The 20070-nt window shown below is 33.6% G+C and overlaps 1 protein-coding gene across 3 annotated transcripts in view; it reads left to right on the forward strand.

Moving 5' to 3' along the window:
• Positions 1-20070, forward strand: part of Rel (nuclear factor NF-kappa-B family member relish) — a 78998-nt gene that overhangs the window by 38940 nt on the left and 19988 nt on the right. For all 3 annotated transcript variants that reach the window (XM_072535364.1, XM_072535365.1, XM_072535363.1), the window contains exons 5-6: positions 8401-8539; positions 14862-14966. In XM_072535364.1, the coding sequence (XP_072391465.1) occupies positions 8401-8539; positions 14862-14966 (244 nt within the window). The remainder of the gene's footprint in view (positions 1-8400; positions 8540-14861; positions 14967-20070) is intronic.

The raw sequence follows: 20070 nt of genomic DNA on the forward strand, positions 1-20070 counted from the left end.
TGTTGAATGGCAAAGAATGATTTATTCCCCGCCAGTATTCGTATTTCAACCTCCCGTTCTCCTGTGTTTTCAGTGGTAATTGTTGCTCCTAGGTATTTGAATTCTTTGACCACCTCAAAATTATGATCGTTTATGGTAATGTTTTGTCTTATTCGCTGTCGTTCTTTTTTTGATACGACCATGTATTTAGTTTTTTCTTCGTTTATTTTCAGGCCTACGCTTAGTGTTGCTTCTTCAAAGTTCGATACTATATCCTTAACTTCCAGTGTTGTCTGTGCTACTGCATCTACATCATCTGCAAATGCGAGAATAATCTTTGCTCCTCTGGCAGTTATGTCTGGTTTGACTCTGGTATAGATTTTTCGCATTGCATATTCCAATGCTAGGTTAAATAGTAATGGGGACAGCGGGTCTCCCTGTCTGAGTCCGGTGCTTATGCCGAAGGCCTTTGAAGTTTTGCCTCCTAGTCTAATTTGTGCAAAGGAATTGTTGACACACATTCGCGCAATCATGGTCAGCTTCTTTGGTAGGCCTAACTCCATCATTGCACTCCACAGTTTTAAGCGATCTATGGAATCATATGCTTGTTTGAAATCTATGAAGATCTGGTGTACTTCTTTATTATATTCCCAATACTTTTCTAGCATTTGTCTGATAGTAAATATTTGGTCGATTGTTGATCTTCCAGGACTAAAGCCGCATTGGTAATCGCCAATAATTTCCTCTGTATATGGCAATAATCGTTTTAGTACAACTGAAGCTAATATCTTATATGTAGTACCGATTAGTGAGATTCCCCTGTAGTTGCCACATGTATCCTTTCTGCCTTTTTTATGTATTGGCACGATAATACAGCCACTCCATTCTTTTGGCATTATTTCTTGTTCCCAGGCTTCTTTCATTAATTGGTGTATTTTAGTTCTAAGTTCATGCCCTCCTTTTTTAATCAGTTCTGCATCAATATTGTCTAGTCCCGGGGATTTGTCATTTTTTAGGGTTTCTATCGCCGTGATAATTTCTTCCAGGCTTGGCGGGGGTACTTCTATCTCGGCCGTTTGGTACTCACAATTTGCTTTATTTCCATCGGCGTCTACCTGGACATTTAGAAGACTTTCAAAGTATTCAGCCCATCTTTCGATTATTTTATTTTCAGCTGTAATCATTTGCTCATTTTTATCTCTCACAAAGTTCGGTGTTCTTATATATGCACCTTTCTTATGTTGTCTTACTTCTTTGTAGAATTTTTTATTTTGCTTGCTTCTGTGTTCACGTTCTACTTTTTCAATTTGTTGTTGTAAATGTTGTCTCTTTTTTCTCCTTACTGTTCTTCTGGCTAAGGCTCTCTCTCTATTGTATTGTTCACGCTTTTCATCCGTCGGGTTTGCTAGGTAGTCGATTCTTCTTTTGTTTGCTTCTTTTAAGGTATCCTCGCATTCTTCATCAAACCATTTATTTCTTTTTGCTTTTCTCTTCCGACCTATACACTTCTCTGCTGTTTCTGTAATGATCGTTTTAATGGAGTGCCATTTCTGGTCTATATTTTCTCTTTCATTTTCTTTCGTTTCCAACACCTGGAATCTGTTTCTCAATTCTAGTTGGTATTGTCTCTTTCCCTCTTCTTCTTTCAATTTAGACACATTCCATCTTTCGATCTTCATCTGTTTTTCTGTTGTTTGTGTTGAGATTCTAGTTCTGAGCTTGGCCTTTACTAGGAAATGGTCTGTATCACTATCTGGTCCCCGTCTAGTTCTTACGTCTATTATACTACTGGAATGCCTCCCATCAATTAATACGTGATCAATTTGGTTCCTCGTTCTTCCAAAATAATACCTAACCTAATCCTAATTACCGTAAAAACCGGTTATAACCGGGACAAAAAAACAACCGATAAAACCGGTTATTGCGAAGTAAAAAAAAACGGTTTTCGCTTAAAACCGGTAGGTTTTTCCCATTTCTAGTTATAGCAGATTTTTTTATAAACGCTAAAATAAAATGAGACAGCCGTTATATCTTCTTTGAAGGCAAATTTTGAACTGTTAATTTCTCTTCCTCGTGTGTTCAGAAGTGCTGTTGGAAATGGCCTTTTGTTCTTCCTAACTGTCCCAACCAATGTAAGATGATGAGTCTGAAGTAGATTAATCATGCGCGGATAACTGGTAAACCAGTTACTTATTGAAAGTAATATTACGTTTAGTACCAGAAACTGGCCCAATCACTTTCTTCTTCAGCCTCTACTTCTTCAGAATCCTCCCTTTTGTGTGCTGTCTCTCCTTGAGTCCATTCTTCCAATATAATTGTCTCTTGACTTTCTAATGCGGTTTGTTCTTCCTCAGATTCACTATCAATGAACGATTTATCATCGTCAGAAATACTGCCAAACTCCGTCCATAAACGTTTTAACCTTTCCTGCTCTTGTTCGTAAGACATAATTATTCTATAATTCAGTATCGCTGAATGAAAAATAAAAATCATAGTTCATCTCGCAAAAATATCAAAAATATGTAAATTTACCTCTAGAACACAAAACAACTAAAAGTTACAACAGTAGTGTACCGGGGTATCACACACCCCAACCGTCTTTGAGCAACTCCTAATTCAAACTGAAATTGTATGTTCATCTGGTAACAAGGTCATCGTGGGAAAACATGTATAAACTATAGCTACTAGGCGCTAGAAGACGCTATTTCATCTACTTTCGATTTTATAGAAATAAAAGGAGTACCTGGGGTATGGTATACCCCAGAACACTAACCGAGGGTTAATATATTAAATTAGATATTTTCAAGTAATACACAATACAATATTTTAAGAATAGTTTTGAACAGAAACATAATCCTAGATGATATCAAACAGATTGCTATAATTAATAAAAACTTTATTTTTTGCTGACTGAATATGTTCTTATCTTTACATGTGTATATTATTATTTTATAGCTAATCTCTCTTGAATAACATGTTTATCTCAAGCTAAATCTATCTTGTTTACATTTGCACCGTTCTTAGAACTATGATATTTTAGTGGCTACCTTTTGTGCTACTTTATTTAGTTCCCAAAAAATTCCATCTACGTTATCAGTACCCAATATTTGAATTATTAGAGAGAAAACAGATAAGCTAAATTAACTTATTTTTCGTTCATATCATTTCTCGTTCAAATAGTATTCCTAAAATTATAATTATCAAACCTAAATTCTCAAATTCAGTAATTGATCATCTTTCAGATTTATGTTCTTTATATATACTGTCCATCGAGTTAGAATCTATGGAGAGGGCATCACGTGACTAAAAACAACCTCACTTCGGCCATATTGTTTTGACACTTTTGACAGATCGTATATAATTATTTACGTTTGTTGTTTTTCGAATATTTTTAGTTTTATAATACTTTTATAGAAACTGTAATAATATATTGTGATAATGCATAATAATGGTTTCTTGTTCTCAACGTAGTTGCAGTGGCAGAAGCAATGTTAATACAAAATCTTCAGGAATAACGTTCTACAGGTTAGTATACAAATATGTAAACAAAGTAATGGCCCGTACTTCAGAGAATAAATTAATAGTATTTGGCTGTATTAATTTATCTTTATATATAATATATCGTGTTTTTTGTGTTTACCGCGGGATAAATAAATCATAGTTTATTAAAAATGTATTGCACTTTGTAGATTATGATTAAATCTTCTGAATAACTACTCATATTTTTATAGTAGTTTTAATATTATTGAGTCCGGCCATGATTCCACCGCCATATTGGTTTCACAGTTAGCCACGCCTACCTACGCCGTTTTTAATACACACGTTAATATGCTCATAGCTTCTCCATAGATTCTAACTCGATGATACTGTCTCAATAACTTTTGTTATCTTAATGTTAATATAATCTGTACCTTATAGAAAAAGGGTCAATGTTCATTTTTACTGTTTGGAGAAAATGGGGTTAACAGGTTTGAAGTACGTTGTTTATCAAATATTTTGGTGTTTTTTTTATTATGTATTAATATAATGCCAGGCTTTATTACACTGAATACTATCTTATTTTTCTTTATACCTAGAAAAACATGGACATTGGCCTTGTGTAGATTTTGCGGGATTGGGACATTGGCTCTACAACAGAACAGTTAAATATTATGATTTAGAAGAAAATTCTTTATTTAATTAAATTAAACCCTATCATCTAAACTAAACTTTCTAATCTAAACCCTATCGGCGTTGGTGTCTGGAACTGAAATAGTGTCAGCATCGATGTAATTTGATTTTTGAAGATTTTGATAAAATGGCCAATTGTATTCACTAATATAAGATAGTAAATCCAACAGAGTTTTTACTTTAATGTCGGCTAGAGGTAAAGGTTCTGAATTAATGGGTTCTGGTTGCTCAATTTCCATTTCGTTTTTTCGATCTGCAAAACTTTTTTTGTAAAAGCATTGGAACTCATGTTCTTGGGTGTATTTTAACCACTTTATTTGCATCTATGGTACAGCTTTCCCATCATCATTCCTTTTACGATGTACTAATTTTCCTGATAGTACCCTACTAAAATTTAAAAAATCTTTTTGTTCCATCTCTACAACTTGAAGGGAGGAGTCTTTCGTACATTTTTTATGAAATTACTCCAATCGTGTGGAACTTTAATCAGAAGTTGTCTTTTTCTTAGTTGTCTCTATGGCCGCATGAATTGTGTGTGCCTCCATATGAGTGTGACCAGGTTCCATAAATTTATGATGCACTTCTTTCAAACTTTTTCCTATTTTTTCATCTTACGCATCACTAACAATATCATTGTGGACACAAAATGTTTCTGTTTTGGCCAGAACAAGAATCACTGTACAAGTGAAGTATTTCTACTTCTATTGGGAACGACAAAATGAATTTTCTTATACATGAAGCTATTTCTTGCCCACCACGACCAGCCACTGTCTCGTTCTATAGGAAACAAATTTCCATATTGCCTGATGTGGTAGTCTCAAACACTGTCAAGTTGTAGGTCCATAGTTGCCTTTTATAAAACGAAACACCGTTCCGGAGGTATGGGGTTGGTAGACATTTTTCTAAATCAAAAGAAGCAACCAGAAATGATTGGTCTATTTTGCTTCGTTCTTTGTCTAACGGCTTTTGCTTATAATCACTCTCTGCTAAATCTAAATGTTTTTCCCTCTTAAGTAAAAGCTTTCCCTGTTCCTCTTCTTTTTCTTCTTCTTCTTCTCCTTCTCTAGTTGGTTGCTTATTTTCCATACTTCTTAGACTTACATTAAACTGGTCACACTTAGCACAAGTGTCATTTGCCGTGAAAAGAAAGATTAAACTGAAACTGAAATGACCATCCCGCACGATGGTTTGTAAAGTAACTGGATGAGTATGAAATAAAAACTTACTCACCACTTAGATATTTGGGAATTATACTCTACGTTACTCTAAAAACTAAGGCTTCCAGGAGTCTGGAAGGGTGTGTAGCCTTATAGGAGGTCGAAAAATCCGACTGATTAGTAACTACACTGGTGCGCTGACTCAATGATCCTAGAGGGACCAGCAAAAGCTCGAATATGGCGCACACTACCAATCGGATACACCCTGCACCCTGTACAATTAGTACAATCACTATTCGCCGAATCAGAGTACTTGCTCTAAAAAGTGCTAGTATTTCTGATCCAACGAATATGGATTCCCAGCTCTACCAACGAGGAGGTCTGTTGTACTAGGATGGTTTTTTGTGGTAAGGATGAAACACGACGTTCACCCAAACGCAAATATAACTGAAGGCCACTTTCGAGAGTTTTGGATAACTCTGGTTGCTAACACTTCCGCAAATTACGTCTGGCGAACGACGGGCCAAGCAAAACCACAATTGCAGAGCCAAACGTATCAACGTCTGTTTTGCCTTGCAATTCTTAGAAGGCACAGATTAAAGCAAAAATTTGAATTTGGTTTCGAAAATTAGTTTACGGATTTTATATCAGATGTCGCTATTTGCGTCCATTCGAAGCCATGTTAGAGTTGCTTTTTAAGACAGAATAGATTTATTTTCACGTTCGGAGCGACTTTGAAAGCCGTTCTGAAGAGGCGTATTAGGCCGAAATACGTATAAGCGAATACACAGACGCACTATACGTGAAATCAAATCTTAACTGTCTTTTCTATACATTGACTCCTTTTCACGGTTTATATTATTATTTCTACAATATTCACAATAAAGTCGATACATTTGTGCTACTGAAAGATCAGGACTTAGGTATTTTTTGGAAGTACGTTACCGGGAATAGTGGCGATTATAAGCCGGAAAACTATTAATATGCTTCCTATTCAATCCCATCTTTTCTATCTTCCTGGATTTTATAATGTCTGGAATGCTTTCCCCTGCCATCCATTGGGCAGATATTAGATTGACTAGTTCTTTTCTTCTTGACAATTGTCCTTATATATATATATATATATATATATATATATATATATATATATATATATATATATATATATACCCGGTATTTAGGCGTTCCACGCCCTTCCGGTAGGGATCTATGGAGGAGTATCACCTAGCCGCAAGCCCTTATCTCTTGCCGTACTGCTCCACCATAGGCCGATCAGATACCAGCATATTCTAGACTAAGCCGCATCTTCGTCTGAGTTATCTAGAACATATGTAGTCTCCTCATGATTCTCTCATTCTTATAAATGTAGGGCAGCATCCAGCGCATTTGTCGTACTAAATCAGTAAAACTGGCTGACCCAGATTTTGCTAACAAAATACACACCTTACTTCCTTCTGATATTGATCTTCAGAACATTTTGTGACCTCACTCACTTACCTCATTTTCAACAATAGGATCTGCAATATATATTTAGTACTAAGATCACTTGAAACCAAATAAACTAGAGATTTTTTTATTTCAAATGTTGCCAAAAATGTATTATAATAATCATAAACTTCTGCATGGGTCAGCCAGAGTTACTGGTACAACCAATGCGCTGCGTGCTGCCCTATCGATGTTCACTACAAAATACATTTCATTCGAATAAATTATGTTTATTATAAACAAAATATTATGTTGTTCACCAATACACAATTCGTAAAGTAAAAACAATCCGAAATACCTGGCCTACTGGACCTGCACGTTTACACAACGTTACTACGATACAAACACTATAAGAGTCACGACGATACTGTAGGACTAAGTTTATTATAGACTACTCAGAAGGTATTGCGCTTAAGGCTTACATTATTGCTGCGGTCAGCAGATATTTGGGGACTTTGGCCTATTATACCAATGTTTCAGGTTAAGGGTTAACTTGGAGATTTGTTTAGTGTATATGGCACATACCCACAAATACACATACGCCCGGACACAAAATATGAACTCTTGACACATGCTACATCGGCAAATCACCAGGCAACCGCACCAAAATTTACTCATCATACGGTGAGATTTGTACTAAACTACTGGTCTCCCCAATGTCGAGTTGTAACACTATCGTTCTAAAGGGATGCATGGTAAATGGGGAAAAGTGTTGTCTAAAAAGTGGAACTGTGGAAAGCTGGCGAACTCTGGGAAATTATAGCCTTGGCACGATATGTATGGACGCACTACCGGCATCTCAAATGACAGAATCCAGAAATAAAAATTAAATGAAAACAAGCAAAGAGACTCCGGGCGCGGACTTTATCTATGGGTGTTTTTGTATTTATAATTAAACGACTCAGAAAAACGTCGAAAAATCGTTTAAACGATCCGACTATATTAAAATTTATAAAAAAGATTATAACAATTAAATAGTAGTCTTACCGTACACTACAAACAACCAGGATTGAGATTGGGCAGTTCATTTACGGATTCCATCTTTGTGCTCGGACCAATAACTAAAACATCAATTGAGTACAATAAGTCTGTCTACATATGACTTAATACAAGCATTTTGACCGTATCCAATTGAATTTTTTTCTACATTTTTCTAAATCAAAAACTTTTCTACAATAAACAAAGAGTCTATAAACTTATCAAGACAAGAAGAAAATAAATATAAACTAAATCTAAGCGAAGATTAACAATGATTGTATGTATTCTATAATTGCTAGTCTATCACTCATAATGCTTTCTTATTTCTGTGTTTTTCATTCGATTCCATTTGTTTACTATTTTGGTTCCTATTACTGGATCGTATAATTTTGTTGTGTAATAATATTTAGCACTTATTTTATTAATAATATATATAATTTTACAGTTTAAAAATGACCATGGGCCTATGGTGTCCCAACTGTCAGTACGAAGGTATGCATTTTTCTCTTCAGACAGAAATTAAAAGTAATTGTTAAATACATGTGGATATCATTTCGACGCATGACAAACTGGTCTATACCGGGTGATATCTAAATGTGTTTTATTTTCTTTTTTTATTCCAACATTTCAGATTAAGGGGTTGGCTGAGAGCGAAAGTAAATCAATTAATCTGAACATAGTTTGTCTAAGGTTTGATGCTTATATTAAAGAGAATGGTATATTATTTCCTATTTGTCAGCCTATTTTTTCCCATAGTATCAACAATTTGAGTAAGTATTTTTACTATATTTACATTTAATTTACATTTTCAATAATAGGATCTGCAATATATTTAGTACTAAGATCACTTGTAACCAAATAATCTAGAGATTTTTTTATTTCAAATTTTGCCAAATTGATAAACAATATTTTAAAGATAAAGTTTCATTATGAAAATTTTAAATCAGATTAAACTTCAGCATTATTTTTGAGTGTTAAAAATGAGGCTGAAATGAAGATTAGTCGGACCGTGTGGAGAGGGAAACTAAAAATTAATCGTTGAAACAATGAAAATGGACTTCAAAATAGTGTAAGTATCTGTATCTCCGGTTCTAGTTGATGGATTTTGATTTTATTTTTTAATTTGTATGTACTTATGTACACTACATGCAATGTGTAATACCTGTTTTCTTCTTTAAGTGCCATCTCCGCGACGAAGGTTGGCAATCATCATGGCTATTCTGACCTTCGAGGCAGCTGCTCTGAACAATTGCCTTGAGCTGCAACCAAACCACTCTCTCAGGTTCTTCAACCAGGAAACGTGTCTTCTTCCTACGCTTCTCCTACCCTCTACTTTTCGTTGATTATGAGTCTCAAGATGTTATATCTTTCGCCTCTCATCACATGTCCGAGATATTGCAATTTTCTTTCTTTTATTGTATTTTCCATTTCTCTCTCTCTCTCTGCCTATTCTCCTTAACACTTCTGTATTCGTGACTCTATCTACCCATGGAATCCTTAACAATCTTCTAAATGTCCACATTTTAAACGCGTTAAGTCGATTTATTGTATTCCGGTTTAATGTCCATGATTCAGATCCATAGTAGAGTACACTGTGTACATAACATTTAATTAGCCTTATTCTGAGGGCCAATGTCAGATCTTTGCTGCATAAAATCTTTTTCATTTTCACGAAGTTGGCACGTGCTTTTTCATTTCTGACTCTTATTTCTGCAGTATAATCGTTATTTTCTGTGATTATCGTTCCCAACTAAGTATATCTTTTTACTCTCTCAATCTGCTGGCCGCCTACCGTTAATATTTCGTTTGTATTGTTGCTCTTGCTAATTTTCATGAATTTGTTTTTTTTTATGTTAAGAGAGTCCGTATTCTCTACTATATCTTAATATTTTGTTCATTATTCTTTCTAAGTCTTCCAAGTTGTCGGCTATTATGACTGTATCGTCGGCATACCTAATGTTGTTAATTAAACTTCCATTCACTTTTATGTCGACTGTCTCGTTTACCAAAGCTTCTTGTATGATTTCTTCAGAATAAGCATTAAACAATAACGGCGATAGTATGCAACCTTGCCTGACCCCTCTTCTTATCTCCACTTCTTCTGACACTTCTCTTCCAATTTTCACATTTGATCGTTGGCTGTAGTATAAATTTGATATCAATGTTACATCCCTCACATCCAGATTCTTGTTTTTGAGTACTTCTATAAGTCGGTCGTGTTTTACCTTATCGAATGCCTTGTTGTAGTCTATAAAGCATACATAAAGATCTCGATTAACATCCAAACATCTTTGCGTCAGCACGTTAAAAGAAAAAAATAAAATGGAATGGGCACAAGTGCATCTCTTGTGCCCACTCCATTCCGAAATCCAAATTGGGAATCACTAATATCCATCTCCAGTTTAGCGTGTATTCTATTATGGATGATTTTTAGCAGGGTTTTTAAGGTATGTGACATTAGACTGATCGTTCGATAATCACTACATTCTTTGGCATTTACTTTCTTTGGTAGACAAATAAATGTTGATGTCAACATTTCACTTGGAATGATTCCTGTGGAATAGATTGTGTTCAGTAGTTGGACTAAAAGATCTATGTTTTTACCATTGACCAGTTTTAGCAATTCACTTGGTATTTCATCTGGACCAGCATCTTTATTATTTTTTATGGACTTACTGCATGCATAACTTCTGACTTTGTTATTTCAGGTCCTTCGTCTTTACTCTGATTATCTTCATATATATTTTCCTGTCTCTGGTCATGGAATAATTCCTCTATATATTCTTTCCATCTTCCTAATTTTTGTTCTGTCTCCACTAAAATGTTTCCTTGTTTGTCCAATAGTAGGCTTGAGGTTTTTTGTTTTGCTACCCCAGCTAATTCTTTAACTTTCTTATGGAGATTGAAGTTATCATATTTGTTTTATAAGTCTTCTATTTCTTGGCATTTTTCAGCGAAATAAGTCTCTTTAGCTTCTCTTATTTTCCTTCTTATTTGATTATGCAGCAGTTGATACTGAGTTATGTTGATATTCTTTTGCCTTCTTCTGTCCTCCATCATTTCCAAGATTTCTTCTGTCATCCAATCTCCTTTCTTGCATCTGGTTGTTGTGAATTCTCTGCGACTGGTTCGATAATTTGCATTTTTAAAGAATTGCCACTGTTGTTCTACATCACCATCAATTGATTCCGGTATGGATTCTAGGTTTGGATTAATTTCTTGTTTCAGTTTTTCTTTGACGACTTCCGATTCTAATTTTTTTATGTTGTTATCACTGTTATAGCTTTTTTGTATCTTTTTTAAGTGAAGTTGGAATTTTGCTACAAGAGGATTGTGATCCGATGTCAAGTCTGCACCTGGGTACGCTTTTACCGATTGTATTCCGTTTCGGTATCTGTGGTTTATTAAAATATAGTCAATTTGGTTTCTAACGATTTTATCAGATAATTCCTGAACGATAATTTAAATAATGATATTTTCAGGTAATACCTGAACATGTTTAAATTTTGCTTTTTTTACTGGAGTGCTCCTTTATCAAGATTATCAGCAATTTCTTTATCCGTAACTTTTTTTATTCTCTAGCACCCATAGGAAAGTTATCTATATCCATTCTTTTGAAATACATCCAAGATGAAACTTATATTGAGTATCTTGAACTTAATACCCTGCATTAGTACCCATCAAAAATTGTCTTATTTTACCACCCGGGGTACAGGTGTACTCCAAACACAACGCACGTGTTAAACAGCATTTAAAATGACTCAGCGACGGCAACATAACAACAATTAGGTTTCGATTCGATTCTTTTCTGTGAAGATTGTGCTTATTGTAGATTCATGAAGTTCGGTATTTGCTTCATCTTCACTAAATACTACACCAGGAGAGAATGCTATTGGAGTTGTCTTTTAAGATAAGACGACTTCAAGACGTATCGTAATGGCTAAATCTGGTAATGCCTTCATATATATAATTATCTCCATGTTCTCCTTTTCTTTCGTTACTGTAGTTACTTAGAGCTTTTTACAGCTCTTCCAATTACCTAAACTTTTGGCTCCATTGAAGGTTCTCCACGCACTAATTACACTTTAGTTAAAAAAATAAGTATAGCCTTAACCCGCTAAAAATATTAGGTGCTGCTCTCTCACTCTAAAATAAAAGGTGAATTGTTTTTTTCTCATGACTTTTTGACATGTTTTCACCATAATCCGAAGGATATTTTGCTTAGACTCAGCTTATGATCAGCTGACTCAGCTTTGCTTATGATCAATGAAACAATAAGTATTATTCTAATTTATTACAAGTTACATAGAAAATCCAAATGAAACGATTGAAGCGTCTGGGTTACAATTTTGTAAATTTCGATCCTTCCAACAACAATGAAAGCATTGCAAATTTGGAATATAGTTTGATTTCTAGATAGAGTACATTGAGCAAATCCGAGATTATTGAAAAATAATATTTTCGTTGTCGAAGACAACTTGTGTGTTATTTGTTAGATGAAACAAATTCAATAAAGGCAGCAGGTTTTAAGATTCTTTAATTATATATTTTGTATTACTAATAACATTAACAAAAAAATTAAATTGAACTTGAATACTACAACAAATTACAAAATTAGCTAATTTAACTAGAAGAAGCAAAATTTATATCTAAAGGAAAATTGCAGATCCTAGAAAAAATTAAATAATTGATCAGTGAAACTTAATATATTTACGTCTGTTATACTACACCAACGAATACCACTTCTTTTATATCTTACTCAGCAGGTCAGTAATCATAGTCTATAACAAAATCGCATATCCAGAGTAAAGGCAAAAATAAGAAAACGTTTACAATAAAATAATAAATCTCTCACACAGGCATAATAGTACGTCGTAATAATAATGACTCACTTTTAAGAGGTAAACAAATTATTTATTTTTGAAATATCTGAGAATCTTTTAACCTTTATGAGCGTAGGCGCAAAATTTCGGGCCAATGCTTTTTAAATGCATTCATTTTTTTCGAATCCTGAGAAAATAATAAATATTTTTTAAAAATTTTAACACAGAATGAAAGATTACATTATTACCGAGGGCCGAAAGTCCCTTAGAATAAACAAAGAGTTTATTTTGAATGAGATATTTGAAATTAAAAATCACACTTAAATTTCTCTTCTTTTTCACCCCTGTAACTTACTAAAATAAACATAGAAGTTTTCAGGGACTTTCGGCCCTCAGTAATAATATTGTAATCTTTCATTTCGCGTTTAAATTTTTCAAAAATACTTGAATGAATGCATTTAAAAAGCATTGGCCCAAAATTTTGCGCCTACGCTCTTATGTGACTGAAAAGGTAATAAATATTGAATTAATAGCAATATTTTCGTTTTTGAACTTTATTTAGGAGAATTAACAAGTTAACAATTAAAAACATTGCGACTTATTGTTAAGAAAGTGACAAAAAATTATTAAAGCTAAACATTATTGGAAAATAATGACAGCATTAATAACTCTCTTGCATTAATGACAGCTTGTAGGCGACGAGGCATACTTTCAATTAAATAACGGATCACATTCTCGTCGATGTTATCCCATTCTAACTATCCTAGCTCCTGGGTAATTCTTGGAGCTGGTGTATGTATGCCTTTGAATACTTCGGCCCAAATCATCCCAGACATGTTCGATAGGATTCATTTCTGGACTGAGTGGTGGCCAATCAAACCGCCTAATTCCCACTTCATCGAAATATTCTCTGACAACTCTGGCAGTATGGGGTCTAGCATTACCTTGCATGAAAATGCCATGTTCACTCATAATAGTCATGAAAGGTATAAAATCATCATCTAAAACTTCTTAATGTATCTGTGAGCCGTAAGGGAGCCGTTTTGTATGAAGACTACTACGTGCTTGTGAAGTAATTTCTGCCCACACCATAACCGACCCAGAATCACTCTTTAATACAAGCCGCAGCATATCTTTCTCCTGGTCTTCTTCATACTCGACGACGTCCGTCTAACTCGTTGAGACAAAAATGTGACTGATCTGAAAACAGTACGTTGCTCCAATTGACATTATTTTAATGGAGGTCAGCTGGGCAAAATTTAATTTTGCTATCCGATCCTGGCGTTGTAATGGTGGGCCTGTAGCCATCTTTCTGCAAGATAGATAATCCAGCAGCTCGAAGCTTTCCTCGAACGGCCCGTTCACTAACATTAACATTTCTCACCTCTTACTTACCTCTTCTCACCCCACATTCCGTAAACTTGCGGACGCCACAAACCGATCTATCTAGGCTCTTTAATAACTACAAGTAAGGTTGTACTGAAGAAATAAAGCGCTTGTCAGCAATTGCAAAAAAGCTCTATGGTAAAATAACCAAAATTTTCAAATACAATTAAATAACTATCAACACAAAAATGAGACTGGTAAGAAAGTCTAGTTTTTCCAGTTTTCACTAATGGCGAATGCAGGACCCTTATGGAGAAAGATAAAAATATTCTAGATGCATTTGAGAGGTACTGCTGGAGGCGAATGTTAAGAATATCATGGGTATTAAACATACCATTCAGGGAAATTTAAAAAGCAAAAGAAGTCCAGGTGATCTCCCATTCGATACACGCACCATATTGATGCTACTATTGGCGCTTCACTTTCAAAATGTGCTAGAATACATACGGATCAAAAAATTGCATATAGGATTTTTTATTGGTTTTTGAAATGTGAAAAATGGAAAATAGTTAAGCACAAATAATTCTAAAATAAAATAATTCATCAAATTTGAAAAAAAAAATTTTTTTTAATTTCGATTGTAAACTTTTGAACATTATATGACCTTTTAGTCTTAACATTGAACGACAAAAATATTTTATATTATTTTGGCAAACCCCTGGTATAAATTGTATCATCAAAGAGTCGACGTGGAAGCCACTTTAATTTTTTCTATTTACAAAGGATATAATTATTATCCAAAAACACAAGATAATATACTATTATCTTGTATTAATATCGAATATTGCTTATTAATGTTGGTGAGTGTATAACGGACGTTCTATATTATATTAAATCATGTTTTATTCATAACCTAATATTTACTTTTATCTGTTTTTACTAGAGAGCGCCTTAACGGGTGATCTTAAAATTGTTAGGCTAGATCATGTCGTTAGCCCAGCAAAAGGAAATAAGGAAATCTTCATATTGGTTGAAAGAGTCACCAAAAGTAAGTATGACCTATTCGAATTTAACCCTAGAATACGGGACTGTTTTTGCCAAACGTAAATAAGGGACTATCGTAAATTTTACTACTCCATAGAAAAAAGTCTATATTTTTTACTTTGAATTTTTTATTCATTATATAGAAAACAATTAAGATTCTTAGTATATCTTACAAAAGCATAAAATTATGAAACAAACATATTTGAGTATTTTTAGGAACATACGGTACAAATATCTCCTCGGTGTTTTCCGCAAATCGGTTTTTTGCACTCCTTGCAATAGTTTGTGGTCATGCGCCTTTTTTTGCTTGGACAGTAGAAACAAGTCTTCCTCTTCTTTTCCTAAGCCATATTTTCATCATCTCCTTCAGTTATGTTGAGGATTTCAGCTATGTCTTGGCGAATATTTCGACGTAAACTTGCAGTGTTAAGCTTATTTGCTTGCAGTATTATATCCATGGATTCGACTTAAGCCAAAGGCTTAAGTCGAATCATATATTGATATCTGGAGATAGGTTTTTCGCTTTTCTTTAACATATTAAAAGTATAAATAACGTAAGAGTTTATACTGGCCATATTTATCATTCCGAAGAATACGCATAATGGCCATCTGCGTGTTTTTCTGCTGGAACTTATTAGAACACATTTGGTCGAAGGTGTCTACATCTGCTTTGGTTTCATTATAGTTGGACGATATTTTGCAATAACCAGTCAACCAATAAAATTACAGTTTTGAGAAAATTGCAAATGAAAGTTTTGGTTACATTACAATCGATTACACTTTTTTAAAACAATATATCCTGTAAGTCTTTGATAGTATTGATGTAAAATATGTTTCCATATGGCCCTAAATAAAAAAACTATGTAAATTTGCCGTTTATTTCACAAAATATAAAAAATTAGAAATCACAAAATATTATATGGCACATTAAAATTTGCAACAACAGATCAAGGCACTTAACACATTCTTGCTTATTAACAAAACTAAGGAACTCTGCACATTGGGCATGTGTTATGGAACTTAATATATTATTGCAAATAGTCACAATATAGTTTTACCGAAAAAAGAACAGTTTATGTTACTGAAATCTCGAAGGCATTTTAGGAACTTTAGGAATGTTTTAGAAAGTTTAGTTTTTTTATAATATTAAGTTAAAGTCTGCATTTTTAAATCTGTAGGTATAATAAGTATTCACTGTTCTTCCAGTTCAAAATCAATATTTTCACCGAATCCTTCTGCATCGTCAATAAAATCTCTTGATTCGGTATTGTTCAAAAAATTATAAAACGGCTTTGAGTCGGATGGAATCAGCTTCATCATTTCCTTTAAGTCTTTGACCTTTGCTAGAGATAATTCTTTTCCATTAGGCCAAAGAAGAGGCAACTCAATATCAAAATCCGGTTTTACTTTTCTACCCTTCACACTTTTTGTAATATCAACGATTTGTGGTTCTTCATAAAATTTAGTTTTCATAGTTAGCTCTGTAGGTTTTTCTTTTTGTAGTGTTATTGCGAATGTGTTTAGCCAAGATACTTTTAATTTGTTGATGTCGGATTTGCGGTTTGTTATTTGATTTATAATATTTTCTATCGACAAAAGTCTTTTATCTCAAGTCTGGTAACAATAAATTTATTTTTGCGTCGGCAATTTTTCATTACATTTATATAATCAAGGTCTGTATAAAGTCTGTTATGTGTCTTTAACGCACATTCTACGTCACCAAATTCAGAATCGTTCGGGAGATAAGTATGCCCAGGCTGAAGAAACTTGAGTGTTATTTTGACAAGACGAGGATGCGTCTGAAGAATATGCTGTAACATAAGTGTCATCTTAATGCTCCTATTTTGACCACCACACGAGTCCGACCAAAGAATCAAGTGAGTAGCTGTTGGTTTTAAATGATCTGTAATGAATTTTTTAAGACATGAGCCCACTTCTTGAGTACCGCGTCCTCCTTCATGTTCCAGCCATACAAAAAAATATCCTTTTCCCTTGCTTCCTGCGTGTATGCCAAGATTGTACAAATTTAACTGACGCTTGTAATAAATTATGTTTGTGGGCAGTTCTGGAATATTATGAGTCTTTTCTAAATCAAAAGTAAGTGTTTCTAGTGTAGCATCATCTTTAGACAACTGCAAATCCATTTTCATTTGGTCGCGTAGTCCGTAAGCATGTTGCAAGTGATTTTTGTGGTCATTTTCAATTTCCGTAAGTACGTTTCCACTTGCACTTGCAACCTTTGCCTTATAGGAATCACAGAGAACACATGTGTCTTTGTGCGGTCTTTTGAATTTTAAATTAAAATCTTCCATAAAACATTTCCTAAAACGGGACATACTTACGCCATCTGGGTGTTTTGCTTTATATAAGTTGTAAACAGTTTGTAGATTTAAGTGTGATGCTAAAAAATTTGCGGTGGTATCATTTCGGCAGTAGTGAGATCTATACCTCGGGAATTTATCTATAAATTCTTTCATTTCTCTTTTTTTCTCATAAGATATTTTATTTTTGCCTGCCGCTTTTTGCCCTCTTTTATCTTTTAAGGACAATTGTTCCTTTTTTTTCTTTAGTGCTGAATCAACTCTAGCTTGGCTTATTTGAAATGTATTCAAAAATGTTTTCTTGCATATACTGACATCGCATAAATTATATATCCTGGTTGATGTTCGCTTTGAAGTAACAGAAGTGCTTCGTTTCTTGGCAATCTCCTTTACACAGCCTTGCAATAAAGCACATCTTGCTTCGTAACACCCAGAAGACCAAAACTTATCAAATTCAGCACGTCTTTTTTCTACTGATAACTTTTCAGTGCATTTTCTGGGACAGAGACAGTTAAATAAGGAACCAGAAAATATTCTGGCTGCTACATTTTTTCCGCTTTCATTCACATAGTTTTTATTAGTATTTACTCTTATCTTTTTTATTTCTCTGCTTTGATCTACAACTTTTCTCTTTCTTCCGCGTTTTGGTCTTTTAATGGTATTCATGTCATTTTCTACATCTACCGCTATACAATCTGGGTCTGCAATGGTGGATTGTGTCAGTGTTTCATTGGCTTCCAAAATAGTAGATGACATAAGATCGTCCACAGATTCACTCGTACCAATCACAACATTAGTTTGTATATTTTCTTCCGAAAAACTAGTTGGCATGGTAACTTCCATCGATTCTACTGTGTCTGTTGGGAAATGTTCAGTTGTTTCAACAACAATTATTTCTTCTGTTTCCCCCAGAGATATGTTTGAAAATATATGACTGCATCGTGATTCATTAAATTGTATGGAACAATCAGAAATATAAATTTCTTCAACATTTTGAATATCATTTAAATTGACAGTAATTGGTTCATAAGGAAAACATTCTAGTAATTGTTTGTTAATATCTTGATTTTGTAGATTTTCTAACTGTAACTCTTTATCTGTAACACCTTCATCGTTTTCAAAACAGTTTTCTTAAAATTTTCTGGGTTCTTGTCTTATTCATTCTGAAAAAAAAACATTTTTATAAATAAATATACAAAGCAGCCAATGTTATGAGCACTTTAACATTACGTAAAGGTAAATCACAATTCTTTTCTTTTTATATTTTTTTATTTACTCAAGTTTAATGTTATATTTTAATTTAAGTTTATTTGTAATAATTTTACGTTACGACCCGTTTCTTACTCCTACTTCTGGAAAGGATGTCTCATTGGATGGGGAGAGAGCTTATGGCCACGATCAACCTAGGACGCTTAATCCGGATTAGCAGATTTAGTTGACTACTAAACCCACAGATTTTCTTAGTAGTCTAGATTGTACTATGAAAGTTAAAAAATAATCATATGTAATCCGAATTTTATTTTAGCTATTTGTTTACACGATTGATACGGTAACATATAGTTTACAAATATAACAGTTAAGAAGGCCATAACAGTTAAGAAGATACCTAGCTGAAAATAATAAGTCATCCTGTCATTTTGCAGTAATGATTTAAGTAACTTGACACTAATAAGGATCTTTTGTTTGTTCAGACTTCTTGAGTTTATTTATTTTGCAATAATATATTAAGCTACTTAATATTAGACCAAATTAAATACGATTACTGATCTTTCATTTTGCAATAAAGCTTTAAGCATAAAACTCACAAAATTATGGAATTGGCGAACAATTGAAAGTATATTTGTTGATTAGATTTATTTTAACCACAGAATTAACTTACACATTAGTAATACCTTCAAACAACTGAAATATTTTTAATTTTCTCGAAAATTTTGTCGCAAATCCTAACCACAAAAAATGTTACATGAAATTATTATAAAAATCAATGCTTACCTTACAATTCAACTGAAAAAAACGATGTCTAAATAATCCAGGTATACCAATATTATTATACAGTTGTGTTTATATTCCTTAATGCTTAAAATACAATAAAATCACATCACACAAACAAAATTGTTGATCTCGTAACGCAAAATGAAAGAGGCTTGTTTTGTTTCATTTTGCAGTAACAGTTCAAGTGACTTGACACATTTATGGCTCAAACTTTACTGGCGTACTATGATTCATTTTCGATTCAAGTGCTTTGAACTGTTACAGCAAAATACTGTATACCAGAAATAACTTACACTATACTTTCAAACTGTTTTTTTTCTAAATAAAATACGTCAAATACACTTGTACTGTTGTTGAAAAATATAGAATGAGACTTAAAAACTATTGACATAAAAATCTCAAATTTTGGTATTTTGTTAGTTGATTGATTATTGCAGATTGCCGTCCAGTTATGAATAATTATCGGTGGCTTGCCGGTTTCTTCTGCGATTTCTGCGCCCTCATGCATTGTTGAAAGTAATAAAACTACTTTGTTTCTCTTTGGCATGTAAGATACTAACGTCTTTTATTGATCGAAACAAAACATTGACGTATTACAGTTTCGGTCTTTTACCTTCAAGAACTTCTTAGGAATCTCCTTTTTATTTTTACGAATGGTTCCTATCATGGTTAATTTGTAGGGATCTTGTAACAATTGGTCAGCAAGAGAAAACGAATGTGAACCAGTTGTCCATAGTTACGTTACGATTCGTACCGTGAATTGATTTAGTCAACTCTTTTACATAAAATTCAGCT

The sequence above is a fragment of the Diabrotica undecimpunctata genome, chromosome 6 (assembly GCF_040954645.1).
Source record: "Diabrotica undecimpunctata isolate CICGRU chromosome 6, icDiaUnde3, whole genome shotgun sequence".
NCBI lineage: Eukaryota > Metazoa > Arthropoda > Insecta > Coleoptera > Chrysomelidae > Diabrotica > Diabrotica undecimpunctata.